We start from the raw sequence: 20,066 nt of genomic DNA, 5'->3' as shown, positions 1-20,066 counted from the left end.
ATGCAGTTACATCCTAATCCCGTCTCTTGACTCACCCTAATGTACAACCCCAATCTCATCCCTGACCCCTCCCATTACTGACCCCCACTCCCATCCTAAGATTCACCCCATCCTTGGTCCCAGCCCCATACTGGATGAGTGGGTCGCTTCTTAGGGCAAACACTCTCCCTGGCTCTGACCAGACATCTAATCCTCACCCTATCTAATCATTGAAACATCAGTTTTTGACACTTCAATATACTGTTAACTAAATACCAAAATCCTGGCATTTTTTTTTTTTTTAAAATCTGAAATCCCAATCATTTGTGTCTTGAGCTATACCCAGAACATTACAGGCTGCATTAAAATTTCCAATCAGCCTGGGTGCAGTGGCTCACACCTATAATCCCAGCACTTTAAGAAGCCGAAGCAGGGAGATCACTTGGGCTCAGGGTTCCAAGACCAGCCTGGGCAATGTGGCAAGATCCCATATCTACAAAAAAAATTAAAAATTAGCTGGCATGGTGACACACAGCTCTGATCCCAGCTACTCTGGAAGCTGAGATGGGACCCTCACCTGAACTCAGAAGGTTGAGGCTGCAGTGAGCTGTGTTTGCACCACTGCACTCCAGCCTGGGTGACAGAGCAAGACACCGTTTCATTTAAAAATAAAAATAAACATGAAAAAATCTAATTGAAAAATGTTGCACTTGTTTGAAGAGTCTACTATATCCCTCCCCTGTATAAAACAGCTCTGAGTTATTTTGTTGCTGTCTGAGCTTCATTTCCCAAGTTCCTAGGGAGACTGAGCATCTTTCACGTGGTTATGAGTCATGTGCATTCCCCCTGGACCCACTGTGGATCCAAACTTACTTACTGAAGCCCCTGATGGAGTCATCTTTGCGTATCGGGCATATGGTGAAGAAGGAGGAAGTTGGACTTTGAGGACACAGTAGGAGAGGTGGAAGGGGGATTAGCAGAGGGAGGAGGGGGGAAAAGAAGCCCCAGTTGTCAGCCTTCTGCCCTGGATTCTCTCTGCATCTTCTGCATTCTTCTTGTCCTCTCTGCTGAATCAGGTCTATCTCTTAGGGCTCGAGTGCTTAACTCCCTCCTCACTCACCTGCCTGGACAGGCTCAAGCAGGACAGACTCAGGAGTCTCCGTCCTGGCCCCTGGAAGAGCACCTTAGATGATGCTCCGGAGATGGTAGTGACCCTACCAGGGACGTCTTCTGCTCCAGCCTTATAGCTCCTAACCCTTCCCCGACATTCTTTCCAGGCATGACAGCCCCTCCCTGAGCCTCACCTCTCCCCAACACTTATCCCATTCCAAAGCCTCACTCCATATCTGGTCCCAGCTCCTATGCTGAATCTCCCTGTTCCCAACTCCTCACTGTGACCCTGACTCTCACTCTCCCTCCTTGTGGATCTCTCCCCATCCCTGGCATTCATCTTTCTCTAACCTCATCCCAAGCTACCACCCCATCCCTGGGCCCACCCCATCTCTGATTTCAACATCAATCGCTGATCCCCATCTCAACCTTGATCTAGGTCCTGTCTCTGAGCCTCACCCCATTCCCAACCTCAAGCTATCCCTGATTCTTCCCCACACATCCTGAACCCACACCTTCTGTTTTGCTTAAGCTACTTTGACTTCCATTTCTATCATTTGCCATCAGAAGAGCACTGACGTCGTCAGTCCTCACTTGGGACATTTTCACATGGATAAAAATCGAAGGAAGCTAAACCACAAAGGCAAACTTGAGAAGTGGACAGCAGGAAGCTGAAACAGGAGAAGAAAGACAAGAGAAGCTTTGAGCAGACGGTGTGCAAATGAGCTGTGGTCTTTTCAGCATCCGTTCATTCCTGTGATCATTATTTATTGAGCATTTAACAGGCTCCAGGCACCAAGGACGTAGAGTGAACTAACAGACAGGGTCCTGTCTCCAAGGAGCAAAAACAGCCTAGGGCACACCGCAACTCAGGGAAAGCATTTGGGGAGGGAGTGGCGAGCTCATAGAATTGAGGAAGCCAGACAAGGTCTAACCCAGAAGATGACGTTCACCTCAGGGTGAAGCTGAGATCCCTGGAGGAGCATTTCCTTTTACTTGTGGACAAAGGTATCCTCCATGGCCTGGGTATGGGCACTAACGGGAGTTTGTGCCTCAGGAGACTGTTCTAGCAGGAGTTAAAGCCCCAAGGAAGACCTCCCTTCAGCCCAGAGAGGCGCCTTTTTGGGAAGCGCTGCCCCCATTCTTCTGCAGTAGCAGCCAGCAATGCTGTCACACCCAGGAGACTTCCAGGGGGACAAGCGTGGAACAGAAATTTTATTAGGAATTTTTATTAAGAATGCCCAGTGGACTGGTGACCGTGCATGGCTCTCTGGGAATGCTGATGCTCCATGCCGGCCTGGAAGCTGCAAGAGGGTGGGGCTAAGGGCCGCTTGTCTTGTTCCACCTGGGGCTCAGCAGGTGGCCGGCACATGTGCCTGCAACGTTGGTCACGGGCGTAAAGGGGATTCATGTGGCATAGGTCTGGCTTCCACACCCTCCTCCTCTTTGTTCACCCACCACCCCCAAGGGAAACGTGTTTCCAGCTCCTCACAGGGCCACCTGGTGGGTCGATGTTTTGGCAGTGGCTGGCTCAATGTCTCCAGCAGACACTGCAGCACACCCAAGATGGGCTCAGATCAGAGCACACAGAGCCACCAGCCTGGCGGGTCAACACTTAACACTCAGAGTTGAGGAGATGCTCCCGAGAGGGTCAACCAGAGTGTCCAGCCCTTACGAGGACGTAGCTTCAGCCCTGTTCTCTCATCTAATGTCAGATTCGGGGCTCCGACGTGACCAAGCTAATTAGCCAGTTAGTGGGTTAAAGATGCAGCATTCAGCAGTAATGGCGGTGCTTCCTTTCCATGAGGTTCGAAGGCCGGTCCTTGGAGGTACCTCAGCAGCTCCTCAGAAGGTTGGCATGGCAATTGAAGACACCAGTTCCTAACTTCCCCACATCCCATAGCGTCCCCACAAAACCCAGATAGTGTCTGTCCAGAGCCAGACCACCTTCCACACACAACCTCAGGGTACTGGTTATTCTTTCCTTATAAGGAGAGATATTCCTTCACTGATGGTTTTTAGAGGTTGGAAGAGACATTGACAGAGGAAGAAGTATAGGAGGTAACGCGATGACGTGCCAAGAACTCCTTGCTGACCAGGCCATGCATGGCCAGGATCTTGAGGAATCCATGACGAAAATTTTGGCCAATAAAGGCGTAGATGATGGGGTTGAGGCAGCTGTGGAGGAATCCCAGAATCTCGGTGGCATCCAGGGCCCGGTCAATGTCATTGCGGCGCTGACAGGTCTCCTTGATCATCTGGGTCCTCATGAGGGTGTCTGTGAGCAGGACCAGGTGGTAGGGCAGCCAGCAGAGCAGGAAGATGAGGACCACAGCAAAGATGACGCGCATGGCCCGGTGCTTCTGCCCCATGTGGGCCTTAAACAGCGTGCGCAGGGTGAATCCGTAGCAGAACAGCATGATCAGCAGTGGCACAACGAAGCCAAAGGTGTGGGGCGGGATCCGCAACACCATCCGCCATGTTGCTGTGTCATTTCCCAGGACCTCATAGCAGACTGGACTGGAATTGTTTGGACGATAGGCCTCGCGGAAAAGGAAGAAGGGCAGGGACAGAATCAGAGACAGTCCCCAGCAGCCCAGACAAACAAACTTGACCAAGTGACGCTTCTGGGTCAATGTGCGTGTGGCATGGACAATGGCCAGGTAGCGGTCCACACTGATGCAGGCCAGTAGCAGGATGCCACTGTAGAAGTTGACTTCCTTTAGGAGCGAGACCACCTTGCACAAGAGTGTGCCAAAAATCCAGCCATTCGCCTTGGAGGCAGCCCAGATGGGCAAGGTCAGGGCAAAGAGCAGGTCGGCCAAGGCCAGGTTCAGCAGGTAGACATCGGTGACAGAGCGGCTGACTCTGCTGTATAAGATGACCAGCATCACCAAGGAATTTCCCAGCAGGCTCAGCAGGAACAGGAGGGCATAGGTGACGACCACAGCATACTTGTCGAGTGTCTCAGTCTCTACCTCACAGGGGCTGTAATCTTCTTCTAGAGGTGGCATGCCAGTGGAATTTAAAAGGTCGTCAAACCACATCCATGGGTCTGTAATATTCCACATGTTTCCTTCAGTTTCAGCCAGGTTTGATCTAGCTGGAAGGTTAGAAAGAAGGAAATGATTTAGTAGCTCAGATTCAAGGCTTTCTCATCAAGGATGTGAGCGCAGTCACTGGTGTGTCCTTTGCTACCCTGTTGGTTTGGCAACCAGAGGTCCACATCCTCCTTTACCTCCAACCTGGGCTTCTTTAGAGGTTGGCTTTCCACCTGCCACAGCTCCAAGGCCTGGCCTGAGTATGGGGTAAGATGGAATATGGGGAAAACACCTGAGCCCTAGCTCAGCCCACAACTGCCTCCTCTCTGTCTACGTCTCTACCTCTGTCCCTCTTTAGTCTTCTCCACCCTCAGCGGTGTCTCTGCATTCAGATCGGGGGACCAGGTTGGTCTTGGACATTCAGGGAAGGGCCAGCATTAAGGAGAAGGCAAGAAAGCAAACCCGTTCCCAGGTGGCCCCTTCCATTATTTTCTTTTCTATTTTCTCCCTGATTCTTGTTTATCCTTCTTAAAATCTACTGGGAGAAGGAAGTGATAACAACACATTGCGTTAAACTGTATATTTTAAGCCTTGTCTTTAAATAGGCGGCACACATTTTGCTCCTCTGTCTAAAGGAGTTTTAAGCATTTGAGAAGACAAAGTCAAAGAGCCTCCATCTTGGTGCCTGAAACCCTCCACCCTCCACAAAATCCAGAATCAGTCAAGAGTTTTCAAATATTTCCTATTGTGAAACATTTTGCTGAAATGAAATCTTCCCAGAAGCCACAGTGGGGTAGAGTGCGCTAATCTCCCAACCCCAATGGCCCCTAAAGAGACCCTCAAAGCTCCAGGGCTCTCCAGAGAACAGTCTGAAAACCTTTGAAAAGTCACCCAGGTTGGTTGTAAGGACACCTAGCATCTAATTCTCATTGTATCCTGATTCTACCATTAATAAGTCTCGTGACCTTGAGTGGGGTCCCTACCCCTACAGATTTCAGTCTTCTCATCTGCAAATTGAGGAAGACAGAGCTGTCCACCTCTCACTTGCTTCCAGGTCTGAGGGTCTAGGATGAGTCACTCAGATCCACACATTTCAGCATGCTCCCTCCCTCCCAGTATTTGCATTTTCACCAAAGACAAAGTCTTAAGGTAAAGCAACAAACATCAAATTGGGGAACTGTCCGCCTCTTCCCACAAAAGGGCGAGGCATAAAAAGAGGGGACGAGGAGGCGGTCCTCTTCACCTGCCACCTCCAAGTAGGAGGAGCGGTCACAAGAGAGAAGGGGGAGCAGAAATCCTCAGCTCCTACGGAAATGAACACATTTTCCAAAATAAAGTCAAGCCAAGCCACCCTACCCCAGAGAAAGTCGTAGCAAACAGAAGTGGCTTCCTACCTGAGGCACTGGCCAGGTGTGTCCAACCGGAGGAACTACAGTCAGAGATCAGAGTGACTTAACAGTTAGAGGGCACTTGATGAATAAAGGGAAATAAGGAAACCACATCAGACGACACTTCCCTTCTGAGCCCCACCCGAGCCCCTCCCATGTCTACATTTGGGGAAGAACAGTTTAAGTCAAGGGATCACAGGGTATCAGAGATTTCCAGGGTCCATATGACTAAGCGGGGGCCCCAGGTGTGAAGCTGGGGTTGAGGGTGCATTATCTGAATTCTCCACTCTGTGGATGATCATTTTTATTCTCTTCCTTTTCCTGAATTTACTTCCATGTGTTTATTCCTAAATTCCCTAGTAGATCACCTATGAAAGCTTGCAACTTGCCTGACAAGATTAAAGGGGAAAGGATTCGATTTACAGCAGAGATTTCAGAAGGAGTCCCCTGTAGGAGGGACTTCAGGGCAATCTGGCGGGAAGAAGGAGTCCTGCACTCGAGCTGCTTGGACAGCAGGCACACCATCTCTGCTTATTTTGCAGGCTTCTTTGAGGCAGCCTGGTGAGAATTTGAAGGGAACACAAACCCTTCCTTTTTGCCAGCCACTCTTTTGCACAACCATTGCCAATGACCAGTTGAATTAAATGGCTCTGAGGCTGCAAGCGTAGGTCACTTCTGGAGTCTGGCCGGTTAACAGAGAGTCCATAGAGCTGGGGTAGTCCACGAATGGAAGAGCTGGGGTCAAGCTCCCGGGTCCTCCCCATCTCAGTAATGAAAGACGGCTTCTCTGGGAACTCACCTTAGCTGCGTCCAGCAGCTAATGGTGTCCCCTTGCTTGAGTCTTCTGGCACCTTCGTCACTTCTCCATAGAACCTGAACCCTACTGTGCTGCGATGAGAAGTTTGCTAGTCAGCCCTCTGAGCTATGAGACAGCAATTCATGTTTGTGTTCTCTTTCAGGGAATATAGTAAGTCCTCAATCAATGGCTGTGGAGTAAGAGTAAATGAAAGGAGATGTTTCTCCCGTGATTCATGGACCGTGCGTCACCACGACAATTCAGTGTCTATCGCTTTTGGCTACACACTAAAACCACCGGTATGCCTGATAGCTTCACTTCCACGCAGCCCAGCTGGTCTGCCTCGCATTGTTTCTTCCCAAACTCCCTCTGAAGTTTGGAGCTAGTGCCAGCCTGTGCAAGCACACATCCTGCCCTACCGCACATGCCAAATTCAGCATGTCCTGGATTCCTGCAGTTCTGCCACTGGCAAGCCGTTTTTTTTTGGGGGGGGGGGGGGTTTTTTCTTTTTTTCAGAGACAGGCTTTCACCGTGTTGCCAAGGCTAGAGTGCAGTGGTGCGATCGTAGCTCAGTGCAATCTCACACGCCTGGACTCAAGCAATCCTCCCACCTCAGCCTCCTGAGTAGCTGGGATTACAGGCAAGAGCCACTACATCTGGCTATTTTTTTTATTTTTTCTGTAGTGAAAGGCCTGCTATACTACCCAGGTTGATCTTGAACTCCTAGCCTCCAGTGATCCTCCTGCCTTTGCCTCCCAGAGCACTGAGATTACAGGCATAAGCCGCCATGCCTAGCCTACAAACCTATTTTTTAAGCTAAGCTGTGCTCTCCTCCTGAGCTCTTTTATCATTTGTAAACAGTAATAGGAAGTGTAAGGAGACAATAGCCACTCATGATTTGCTATTACTGATGTTGGACTAGAAAGGAGTCAAAGATGGGGTAGTTCCAGAAGGTAGGAGACATTCTCTCTATTAATCATCTAGGGAAAAGGCAGCCCCAAGGGCAGAAAATGGTCACTGGAGACACAGGAGAAAAGAGATGAGAGCCTAGACTGCAAAACACCTGCCCACACTCAAGAGCAATCCTGAGGACGGAGAAGGATAGTTTTTGCCACAAGGGGGCAGCAGTCACCGGATAGGGAGGCCACTGCAAGACACCCCTTGAGAAAGACCAGGGCCAAGAGCAGGTATATTTAATATCCAGTGTTAAGTTCTTCTCAGTGTATAATTCCCTTCTGCTTTTCCTAAGCCCTCAGCAAAAGTCCGTGCATGATATCAGTTGATTTCAAGGAATCACTGAGGGTTTAGGGAAGGATCTGGTCTCCTGGAGCCCTGGGAGTAAAGGGGGAGCAGCCCACTGCATGAGTGTGGTGGGGGCAGCAGCGATGCTGGCATCTGCAGGAGAAGTTGCATCTGGAGGACAGGAGTGGAAAGAACCTTTTGCTTTGCAATAGGAGTGAGATTTTTTTTTTTTTTTTTTTTTTTTTTTTTTTTTTTTTTTTGACAGTTTCGCTCTTGTCCAGGCTGGAGTGCAATGGCATAGTCTTGGCTCACTGCAACCTCCGCCTCCTGGGTTCAAGTGATTTTCCTGCCTCAGCCCCCCAAGTAACTGAGATTAAGGCATGCGTCACCACGTCCGGCTAATTTTTTGTATTTTTAGTAGAGATGGGGTTCCACCGTGTTGGTCAGTCTGGTCTCAAACTCCCGACCTCAGGTGATCTGCCCACCTCAGCCTCCCAAAGTGCTGGGATTACAGGCATGAGCCACTGCACCCGGCTAGAAGAGAGCATTTCACTGAAGGAGGGAGAAAGTACATACAGATAAGTTCAGAATAAAATTTACCCACTTGAAAATGTTCCAGCAAGTCAACCCACCTGACCTATCTTCTATACCTCACTTCCCACTTATACCTGTGCCCTCTTAAAACGGCCTAGAATGTTCCTGCTGTAAAAGCATTTTTTTCATTCCATGTTGAGCTCTCAATGCCACAAAGAAAGCTGTGACAGGTGCAGCCCTAATGCCAGTCAACTGGCAAAATGTGGCATCTCTTTGGGTGACATCTTCTTACCACTCTATTTCAATCATGGCGGCTTCTGCACAGACCACGTGAACAACACACAGTATGGCTGCAAGAACATCTGTTTCGTCCCTGCATCAGCCTTGTACCAGCTTAAGCATCCCTTCTCATTCCTCCAGAAGAATCCACTTGGATCTGGGATCAAAGTAGGGGAAAGGGGTGTAGAAGGAGGTTTCTCCTCTCTCCCCTGTGACGTCATCATAACCACAGCAACAGGCTCCGGGAGTGAGTCTGGGAACTAAGATGGTCTGGTGAGAGCAAAGGTCAGATGTTTGCTCAATGAATGTGGAAAAGCAAGTATGTAGTCTTGCTGCGGCCAGCAGCCATTTTGCTACCATAAATGGCAAGGGGAAAAAAAAAAACAGCACAACACACAGAAGAAGGCAGAGCCGAGAGAATCAGAGAAACGAAGCTGGAGTCCTGACCAAACCAGGCCCAGAGGCCATCTTCTCCCTGTACTTCAATTCCATGAGCCAATAAATTCTCTTTATTGTGAAGACCAGTTCAAGTCGACTTTTCTGTTACCAGCAACCAAAACATGCCCAACTGTGAGAGTTCTGGAAACCAAACGTGATCTAGGATGAGAGAAGCAGGGAGTAGTGTCAGTGAGACACTGGGTCCAGGCTTCGGTGGTAAAGACACAGGGGCATGGACAGACACGTGACCTGGCCAGGCACAGATCTCCCAGCCCTGATCACTAAGCTCCAGAGGAAGCCAGAGAAGGACCTAGAAAAGTGAGCATATTTGTTTCCCGCAATCTCCATTTATAAAAAATTAAATTTAATTTAAAAAATTGTTTCCTGCAATCTCAGTTAAAAAAAAAATTAACAAATAAATAAATAGACCAGGCATGGTGGCTCAAGCCTTTAATCCCAACACTAGTTCAAGACCAGCCTAGGCAACATAGCGAGACCTTATCTCTACTAAAAATAAAAAGTAAAAGTAAAAATTAGTTGGGCACAGTGGTGTGTGCCTGTAGTCCCAGCTATCATGGAGGGTGAGGCAAGAGGGTCCACTGAGCAAGAGAGATCAAGGCTACAGTGAGCTATGTTCACACCACTGCACTCCAGTCTGGGTGACAAAGTGAGATCCTGTCTCTAAATAAATAAATAAAGTGAGCATACGAGCCTGGGCCACATATTGACACCCCATCTCTACAAAAATGTTTTAATTATCTGGGTGTGGTGGCACACACCTATAGTCCCAGCTATACGGAAGGCTGAGGCACAAGGATCGCTTGAGCCCAGGAGTTTGAGGCTGCAGTGAGCTATGATCACTCCACTGCACTCCAGCCTGGGAAACAGAGTGATAAACTGTCCCGAAAGAAAGAAAAATTAAAAAAGGAAAGTGAGCATCTGAGCACACCCATCTGAAAGGAAACCCTCTGGAATGAATTCAGAAAATCCTCATGAAGGACCCAAAATTCCCTACTTTGGAGCCAGACAGACCAGGATAGAAATACTGGCTCTTGTTCACTAGTTTGTAGGATACTGATCTTGAGACACTGATGGGAAAGCATTTTTTCATTCTATGCAGAACACCCATTGCCACAAAGAAAGCTGTGACAAGTGCAGCCTGAATGCCAGGCAACTGGCAAAATGTGACATCTCTTAACATTTACCAAAACATCCTTATCTATAAAAATGGGGATAATAGGCTGGGCGCGGTGGCTCAAGCCTGTAATCCCAGCACTTTGGGAGGCCGAGGCGGGTGGATCATGAGGTCAAGAGATAGAGACCATCCTGGTCAACATGGTGAAACCTCATCTCTACTAAAAATACAAAAAATTAGCTGGGCGTGGTGGTGCGTACCTGTAATCCCAGCTACTCAGGAGGCTGAGGCAGGAGAATTGCCTGAACCCAGGAGGTGGAGGTTGCAGTGAGCCAAGATCGCGCCATTGCACTCCAGCCTGGGTAACACGAGCGAAACTCCGTCTCAAAAAAAAAAAAAAAAGGGGGGGGGGGATAATAATATTTGCCTCAGGCCGGACGCAGTGGCTCACGCCTGTAATCCCAGCACTTTGGGAGGCCAAGGCAGGCAGATCACGAGGTCAAGAGATCAAGACAATCCTGGCCATCATGGTGAAACCCTGCCTCTACTAAAAATACAAAAATTAGCTGGGCATGGTGGCACACGCGTGTAGTCCCAAGCTACTCAGGAGGCTGAGACAGGAGAATCACTTGAGCCCAGGAGCAGAGGTTGTAGTGAGCTGAGATCGCGCCACTGCACTCCAGCCTGCAACAGAGGGAGACTCCATCTCAAAAACAATAGTAATAGTAATAATAATAATAATACTTGCTTTCCCAGTTGTTGTGATGATGGAAAGCTTGAGCACCAAACCAGCTGGTACAAATCCCAGCGCTGTCCCTGGCTGGCTGTGTGCCCTTGGGCAGCTTAGATGCTCACTCTGTGCCTCAGTTTTCTCACCTGTAAAATGATAATAAAAATAGGAGCTCATCTATAGAATTGGCATCAGGATCAATGAGTTAATATATGTAATGTGCTTGGCACAACGTCTGGCAGATAATAAGTATTCAGTCACTTTTAGTTTATCCTGGTCTGACCAGCTCCAAAGCAGGGAATTCTGGGTCCTTCCTGAGGATTGCTGAATCCATTCCAGAGGGTTTCCTTCAAATGAGTGCTCAGATGCACACTTCCCTTTATTTTTCTTTCTTTTGGGACAAGATATCACTCTGTCTCCCAGGCCGGGGTACAGTGTGATCATAGCTCACTGCAGCCTTAAACTCCTGGGCTCAAGCAATTCTCCTGCCTCAGCCTTCAGTGTAGCTGGGACTATAGGTGTGTGCCACCACACCCAGATAATTCAAACGCTCTTGTAGAGATTAGGGTCTTACTATGTTGCCCAGGCTCTTATGATCACTTTATTTATTTATTTATTTTGTACACAACCCTCTATGGTACTGTTGGGGTACCAGGTATCAAACACACCCAAAAATGCAGACCCTTTGATCCTGAAATCCCTTTAAAAGAGGGAAGGGAGGAAGGGAGGAAGAAAAGGAGAGAGGGAAGGAGAAGGAGGAAGGGAAGAAAGGAGGGAGAGAGGAAGAAGGAAGGAAGGAAGGAGGAGGGAATGAAGGAAGGAAAATAAATGGTTGTTTATAATAATAAAATGGCAATAATTTCAATGTTCTTCAAAAACTGTTTATACAAACTATACCGAATTTATAAAATGGAACACTATGCTTATATTTAAAATAACGTACAGCTATATTTAATGCTATGGAAAAATGTAATATGATGCTAAGTGGCAATAAAGATTAACAAGCAGAGGCCGGGCCCGGTGGCTCAAGCCTGTAATCCCAGCACTTTGGGAGGCCGAGGTGGGTGGATCACAAGGTCGAGAGATCGAGACCATCCTGGTCAACATGGTGAAACCCCGTCTCTACTAAAAATACAAAAAATTAGCTGGGCATGGTGGCGTGTGCCTGTAATCCCAGCTACTCAGGAGGCTGAGGCAGGAGAATTGCCTGAACGCAGGAGGCGGAGGTTGCGGTGAGCCGAGATCGCACCATTGCACTCCAGCCTGGGTAAGAAGAGCGAAACTTCGTCTCAAAAAAAAAAAAAAAAAAAAAAAAAAATTAACAAGCAGAATGTACAGTATAACATTTTATAGCAAATACTTATATGTATATGTACAGGAAACACATGGGAAGTTCAGTCAAATGTTAGCAGGGGTCATCTTAGGGGAGTGGGATTGTAGATACTTGCTTCCTTCCTTATGTCTCTTGATGTTGCCCAATCTTTAAAATGAACATCACTTTTGCAATCTGAAAAAAAAAAAATACACACCAGGCACAATGGCTCGTGCCTGTAATCCCAACACTTTGGAAGGTCAAGGCAGACAGATCGCTTGAGTTCGGAGTTCAAGACCAGCCTGGCCAACATGGTGAAACCCTGTCTCTACTAAAAATACAAAAATTAGCCAGCCTCAGTGGCATGCACCTGTAATCCCAGCTACTCAGGAGGCTCAGACAGGAGAGTCAGACCTAACGCATTGGCCTCAGAGGAGGAAAACTAGAGCAAAAACTACCCTCCAGCCTCAGCGCATCTCAAATGACCCCACTTCATACCAGTCACCATTTCTTAAGCCCTGAGACTCTCCAAGAGAAGAATGCCCGAGGCAGGGGAAGGGAAATACATCCCTCGCTCACCACTCCTCAGGCACATGGACAACAGGAAATGGCACAGGATTGCGTGTGGGAGGTGGACAGGTCAGTGATGTAACCGCCCAAGGGGTTCACCTTGCCTGCTATCTAGACAGAGCCAATTCATCAAGACGGGGGAATTGCAATGGAGAAAGAGTAACTCATACAGAGTCAGCTGTGCAGAAGACTGGAGTTTTATTATTACTGCAATCAGTCTCCCCTAGCAATCAGGGAGCAGAGTTTTTAAGGACAACTTGGTGGGTCGGGAAAACCAGTGAGCCAGGAGTGCTGATTGGTCAGGGACGAAGTCATAGGGAGTCGGAGCTGTCTTGTGCAGAGTCAGTTCCCGGGTGGGAGCCACGGATTAGATGAGCCAGTTTATCGATCTGGGTGGTGCCAGCTTATCCATCGAGTGCAGGGTCTGCAAAATAGCTCAAGCACTGATCTTAGGAGGTATTTTGGGAGGATCAGAATCTTGTAGCCTCCAGCTGCATGACTCCTAAACCTTAATTTCTAATCTTGTGGCTAATGTTAGCCCTACAAAGGCAATCTAGTCCGCAGGCAAGATGGAGGTCTGCTTTGGGAAAGGGTTGTTATCGTCTTAATTTTAAACCATAAACTATAAACTGAATTTCTCCCAAAGTTAGTTCAGCCTACGCCCAGGAATAAACAAGGACAGCTTGGAGGTTAGCAACAAGATGGAGTCAATATGCTGGACCTCTTCCACTGTCTCAGCCGTAACTTTGCAAAGGCGGTTTCAGTGATGTGTGGGGTGAAAAAGCAGGCGGATAAAGTTCCCTTGCTGGGACTCATTTGTGGAGCCAATGGATGTAAGTGGTGAAGACGGTTCACACTGCAAATAGTGTTCTCATCTCAAAGCAAACTGTAATTTCCAAAGAAACCGTGTGTGTCAGGGCAAGCGGACAATGCCGTTTTGTACAAGATGTGTCCCTCATGCCCGGAAGCAAGTCTCCTCTCAGCTTTCCCTCCAGTGTCAGGTCATAGCTCCTGTTCTTAGCTGCCCTGGCTCAGCTAATCCATGAATGCTTCACTCCCTGAGGAGGATACCTCCCATCATACCCCTGAGTGGAGTCAGGGAAGGATCCTACTTCCCATCAAAGGACCTCTCTCTGGGGCCGGACACAGTGGTTCATGCCTGTAATCCCAGCACTTTGGGAGGCCAAGGCGGGTGGATCACAAGGTCAGGAGTTTGAGACCAGCCTGGCCAACATGGTGAAACCCCGTCTCTACTAAAAATACAAAATTAGCTGGACATGGTGGCAGGCGCCTGTAATCCCAGCTACTCAGGAAGCTGAGACAGAGAACTGCTTGAACCCAGGAGGCAGAGGTTGCAGTGAGTCGAGATTGCACCGCTGCACTGCAGCCTGGGTGAAGTGAGACCCAGTCTCAAAATAAAAATTAAAAAAAAAAAAAAGGACCTCTCTCCTAACAGAACTGTTGCCTCTGCCAGAGCTCTTTTGGCCAAACCGGGAAAGTGGGGTGAGAGCTGCCCAGCATTCTCCTCTCCTCTGCTTCCAAATGGCTGTCATTCAAAGGGCAAGGGAAGACAATACCCAGAGCTCTTTTGCTGGTCAGAGATTCCCTGAGTGTCATGTCTGTCCCTACCCCAGCCTGCTCCGTGTGACTGTGTCATAAAGTTTGGGACTGTGATACGAAATGAGGAAGCAGGGATAGGTAAATGTCGTCCTAAGAAGGAGTCCCATTCTTCTGTTCTTGTGGGGATCTGTTCTTGGGGAGGGTGGGATTGGGGGAAGCTTGACTTTGTGTCTTCATCAATAAGCTGATTTACACACACAGAGACACACACACACACACACACACACACACACACCTCTTTTCAGTCAAGGGAAAGACCAAGGAAGAAAGGAAAAAGCTTTCTCCAGCATTTAAACAAGGAACCTGGCCCAGCACAGTAGCTCATGTCTGTAATCCCAGCACTTTGGGAGGCCGAGGCAGGCCGATCACTTGAGTCCAGAAGTATGAGAACATCCTGGGCAACATGGCGCCATCCTGTCTCTACAAAAAATATAAAAATTAGCCGGGCATGATGGTGTGAGCCTGATAGTGTATGCCTGATGGTGTGAGCCTGATGGTGCTAAGCCTGACGGTGTGAGCCTGATGTTGTGAGCCCGATGGTGTGTGCCTGATGGTGTGAGCCTGTAGCCCCAGCTACTTGCAGGACCTGAGCCCAGGAAGTTGAGGCTGTAGTGAGTCGTGATCATGCTACTGCACTACAGCCTGAGTGACAGAGGAAGACCCTATCTTAAAAAAAAAAAAAAAAAATTATGTGTAATTTTAAAGAATTAGGCCAGGGTGGTGGCTTGTGCCTATAATCCCAGCACTTCACTTGGGAGGCTGAAGTGGGCAGATCACAAGTTCAGGAGTTCAAGACCAGCCTGGCCAATATGGTAAAACCCCATCTCTACTAAAAATACAAAAATTAGCTGGTTGTGGTGGCACACACCTGTAGCCCCAGCTACTCAGGAGGCTGAGACAGGAGAATCACTTGAACTTGGGAGGCAGAGGTTGCAGTGAGCTGAGATCGTGCCACTGCACTCCATCCTGAGTGACAGAGTGACACTCTGTCTCAAAAATAAATAAATGAAATACAAAGGTTTTTAAAAATGCCCATCAATGATAGACTGGACCAAGAAAACGTGGTACATATACACCAGGGAATACTATGCAACCATAAAAAACGATGAGTTCTTGACCTTTTTAGGGACTTGGATGAATCTGGAAACCATCATTCTCAGCAAACTGGCCCAAGAACAGAAAGCCAAGCACCGTATGTTCTCACTCATAGGAGGGTGTTGAACAATGAGAACACGTGGACTCAAGGAGAGGAGCATCACACACAGGGGACAGCTGGGGGAGGGTAGGGGAGAGACAATGGGGGGTGGGGAGGAAGGAGAGGGTGGGGAGGGATAACATGGGGAGAAATGCCAGATATAGTATGCACCTAAAGTAAAATAAATAAATTTTTTTAAAAAAAGATTGTTTCACCGGGCGCGGTGGCTCAAGCCTGTAATCCCAGCACTTTGGGAGGCTGAGGCGGGTGGATCACAAGGTCAAGAGATCGAGACTATCCTGGTCAACATGGTGAAACCCTGTCTCTACTGAAAATACAAAAAATCAGCTGGGCATGGTGGCGCGTGCCTGTAATCCCAGCTACTTAGGAGGCTGAGGCAGGAGAATTGCCTGAATCCAGGAGGCAGAGGTTGCGGTGAGCCGAGATTGCGCCATTGCATTCCAGCCTGGGTAACAAGGGCGAAACTCTGTCTCAAAAAAAAAAAAAAGATTGTTTCTCTGAAAGTAGAGGTTAGATAACCCTTTCCTGGGAGAGACTGAGACAGAATTTTTTAGATCTTGTATTGTTTCTAAATTAATCTGCATTCTGCAAAAAGCAATGAAAAGTATGTTATTTGACATTAAATTCTTCCTCTCAATAGAATGGTGATTGAATTTTGGAAAACTAGTTCTACTAGCTGGACTATGACGTAGTAACTGGCTCATGACATGTGCTTACAGTGTAAGCAACTATAAAACTGTACAAAAGTTATTAGAGACTATGTGGGGGCATCGTAAAACAGGCAGTGCAGAATTGTGATCTTTGACAGAATAAAATCCCATGAGATTAAAAAAAAAAAAAAGAGGCCCACATTTTCATTTTGTAGTGGGTACTACAAATTATGTAGCCAGTCTTTACACCAATTAAATATTGAAGGAGTGGAGAGGAGAAACAGCGGAACGGGATTCTCACCTTAACTCTTAGATGGCAACTATTCTTCCAATTGCCGAAACTCATGGACTCATCGCTGATGCCTCTTTATCTCTCACGCTCAACATTCAATCCACCAGGAACTGCTGCTGGCTCTGCCAAAATAAATTGCAGCTCCTGTTTTCTCACCTACTCTACTGCATTGCCCTGTCTTCTGCCACCCCGCGTCCATTCTCACCTATATCGTTGAAACAACTCCTCTCATCCCTGCTCCTGCCCATTGTGTTCTATGGTACAGTCTCAACACATCAGTGGGAACAATCCTTTCACATTGCATGTCAGATCATTGTCACTCCTTCTTAGTATCCTGCATTGAAGCAGGATATTTCCCTGACCCCTTTGCGGGCAGGAACTGGAGTGTGGGCGCTGGAACTAGCCAGCCACTTCGGCATTAGTTCAGTGGGCAGGGGCAAACTCCACTCGCTAAGACTCACTGCACTCCTCACTCATGGGATGGGGTGCATTCAGGTGAGCAGATACAGGAGCCGGGGTGAGTGCTTTTGGACACCAGCAGGAACAAACTCTATACTCACCCCACAGCAGCATCTGGCGGGGGTGCCCGCAACCCCTGAAGCCCCAGAGGAAGTGTTACGGTACTCCTTTAGCTCTGCTGTCCATGGATGGCTCAAGTGTCAACAGCCCAGTGGAGGGTCAGTGTGACAGACTTTGGCACCCACCCTTGTGGCACACCAGTTTTTGTCTGGTGTCCAGGAGGAAAGAGGTCGCTTGACCCAATCTGAAGGATGGTAAATGAGGGGGGTTTTATTGACAACGGAGGTGGCTTTCAGCAGGTTGGGGAGTTGAAAAGGGGACAGGGTGGGAATGCAATCCTCCCCCGAAGCTACACCATCAAACTGTCCCTCTGAAGTCAAGAGACTTCTCTCTGACATCCAGGCATAGTCTCTGATGTCTACCTGCTTCTCCTCTCTCTATGGGCTGAGACGGGTTTTTTTAAATGGGCACAGGATTGGGGGTGGGGCGGGCCATGGCTGATTTTGGAAAAGGCAACATTCAAGTGGGAAAACAGGGATGTAAGTTCTCACTTTAGGCCGTGGTATCAGGCTTTTCGGCTTGAGGGTGGGGCCCTTGCCAGGGACGAGCCGTCTTCTGGCCAGAATTTCCCTGCCTCCTGTCCGTATCGCAATGTCTCCAAAGTACAAATTCTGTTGCTTTAAACATTTTGAGTGCATTTTAATTAAGTTTACCACAAAGAAACCTGGCAAACACTACCTTACCCAAGTGAGGAAGGCTCACGTCACCAGGGATGATGTAGGGCCCTCGGGTACACCTGATACATTGTGATGAGAAGGCATCTCACCTCCAGGGTATGCCCTCCAAAACCCACAACCTCGGTGCCATCAAGACAAAAACATCAGGCAAGATTGAGGGACATTCTACAGGACACCAGGCCAGTACTTCTGAAGACTGTCAAAGTCATTAAAAATAAGAAAAAACTGAGCATAAAAAATGAAAAAAAAAAAAAAAAAAACAGACCACCGGAGACTGGGGAGACCTAGCAACTAAATGAAATGTAGTGGCTTGGATTGGATCCTAGAATAGAAAGAGGGGGAATGGAAAAACGGGCGAAATCCAAACAAAATCTGGAGTCTAGTTAATATGTGCTTTTTTTTTTTCTTTTTCTTTTTTTTTTTTTTTGTTGAGACAGAGTTTGCTCTTGTTACCCAGGCTGGAGTGCAATGGCGTGATGTCGGCTCACCACAACCTCCGCCTCCTGGGTTCAGGCAATTCTCCTGCCTCAGCCTCCCGAGTAGCTGGGATTACAGGCACGTGCCACCATGCCCAGCTAATTTTTTGTATTTTTGGTAGAGACGGGGTTTCACCATGTTGACCAGCATGGTCTCGATCCCTTGACCTCGTGATCCACCCGCCTCGGCCTCCCAAAGTGCTGGGATTACAGGCGTGAGCCACTGCGCCTGGCCCAATATGTGCTTTTAAAGCACTTACAAATGCTTCTTGACCTGCCATGGTATTATGTCCTGATAAATCCAACATAAAGTGGAAAATTTTAAGTCAAATCATCTTAAGTCGGAAACCACCTGTATTTTATTTTATTGAGTTTATTCTTTACTTTTTTCTTTCTTTTTTTTTTTTTTTAGAGGTTTATTCTGAGCCAAGAGTTCATTCTTTAAATCAAGAATATGATGTTAGCTGACTGAGGTGGCTCACTCCTGTAATCCCAGCACTTTGGGAGGCCAAGGTGGGCGGATCACGAGATCAGGAAATCAAGACCATCCTGGCCAACATGGTGAAACTAAAATACAAAAAAATTAGCCAAGTGTGATGCCGTTTACCTGTAGTCCCAGCTACTCAGGAGGCTGAGGCCGGGGAATCGCTTGAACCCAGGAGGAGAAGGTTGCAGTGAGCCAAGACTGCACCACTGCACTCTAGCCTGGCAACAGAGCAAGACTCTTGTCTCAAAAAAAAGAGAATAGTTTTTGAGCCAGGCGTGGTGGATTATGGCTGTAATCCTAGCGCTTTGGGAGGCCGAGGTGGGTGGATACCTTGAGCCCAGGAGTTCGATACCAGCCTGGGCAACATGGGGAGCCCCTCATCTATTTTTAAAAATAGGTTTTTAGTTTTGTCAAAGGCTTCTGAAGATAGTTATATGACTTTTTTATTCCGAGGTACATTTGTATGTGAATTATGTATATCTTGTTTGTGTCAGATGGATAATGTGCTGATGTTGTGACAAGGTTTAAGGGAGGTACATCTCACACGTGCGCTTGAACCCTCAACCATCACGCTTATGAGCTACAAAAGGACCTACTATGTGAATGATATTGATGGTTTTCCAGTGTTGAATAATGCTTGAATTTGGGGAATAAACCCCATTTCACCACAAGAAAAAGTGAATCTGCTAAAAGCTAAAGTCCTTAAATGGCCTTCAAAGCTTTCCTCTGTCTCCCCGCCTCAGCCTCTACCCCCGTCTCACCTCGTGACCCCTCTGGATCTGTTTGCTAGGGCCGCCATAACAAAATACCACAAACTGCAGCTTGAACAACAGAAGTTTCTTAGCTCATAGTTTTGGAGACCAGAAGTTCCAGACCAAAATGTAGCAGAGGTAGCTCCTTCCAAGGGCTAGAAGGGAGAAGCTAATCTGTTTTGTGCCTCTTCCCAGCTTTCTGTGGTTGCTGGCAATCTTTGGTGTTCCTTGACCCCTGGAAGCATCACCCTAATCTCTGCCTTCAGCTTCACGGTGCATTCTTCCTGTGTGCATCTGTCTGTGTCCAAATTTCCCCTTTTTATAAGAACTCGAGTCATATTATATTAGGGTGCCCTCTAATGACTTTATTCTAACTAATAACATCTGCAATGACCCCAATTCCAGATACAGTCACCTTTTGATGTACTGGAGGTTAGAACTTCCACGTGTGAATTTGCGGAGCGAGGACACTGTTCAACTCAGAACACTCTCTGATCATATCCTCCCACTTTGCCGCTGTGGCTCAGCTCCAGGCATACTCTGGCTGTTCACTCCCTCAGAAAGCTCTTCCTTAGCTGCTCCTGCAGGTAACTCCTTCGCCTCTTCTAAGTGTTTGCTCCAACACACCTCTTGCCGAGGCCCATGCCATCCCCCTCTCTACAGCTGCACCTCCCCCAGCCTTCCCGATGTCCCTTGCCCTGGTCAATTTAATGCATGCTTCTTTCCTCCCTGCAGTCATCCTTCCTAACATGCTATCCCATTT

The 20,066-nt window shown here is 47.9% G+C and overlaps 1 protein-coding gene and 1 non-coding gene across 2 annotated transcripts; both read right to left on the bottom strand.

Annotated features, from left to right (window-relative positions):
* Nucleotides 1-751: 751 nt before the first annotated feature.
* Nucleotides 752-5,621, bottom strand: CXCR1 (C-X-C motif chemokine receptor 1). The gene is made up of 2 exons (XM_074399031.1): nt 5,525-5,621; nt 752-4,192 (listed from the first exon to the last, which is right to left on the bottom strand). Exon 2 carries the CDS (start codon nt 4,158-4,160, stop codon nt 3,108-3,110), a length of 1,053 nt encoding a protein of 350 aa, XP_074255132.1. The 5' UTR covers nt 4,161-4,192; nt 5,525-5,621; the 3' UTR covers nt 752-3,107.
* Nucleotides 5,622-19,039: 13,418 nt separating this feature from the next.
* On the bottom strand, nt 19,040-19,143 carry LOC120364487 (small nucleolar RNA U13). The gene has a single exon (XR_005579738.1). It is a non-coding gene; the product is annotated as a small nucleolar RNA U13 (small nucleolar RNA).
* Nucleotides 19,144-20,066: the final 923 nt, after the last annotated feature.

Source organism: Saimiri boliviensis, chromosome 5, assembly GCF_048565385.1.
Source record: "Saimiri boliviensis isolate mSaiBol1 chromosome 5, mSaiBol1.pri, whole genome shotgun sequence".
NCBI classification, from domain to species: domain Eukaryota; kingdom Metazoa; phylum Chordata; class Mammalia; order Primates; family Cebidae; genus Saimiri; species Saimiri boliviensis.
The sequence above is the reverse complement of the archived record's forward strand: the minus strand, read 5'-3'. Positions and strand labels throughout refer to the sequence as shown.

Bases quoted from the DNA above. Each gene is read 5' to 3' on its own strand.
- CXCR1 (XM_074399031.1), bottom strand. From the start codon at position 4,160: ATGTGGAATATTACAGACCCATGGATGTGGTTTGACGACCTTTTAAAT.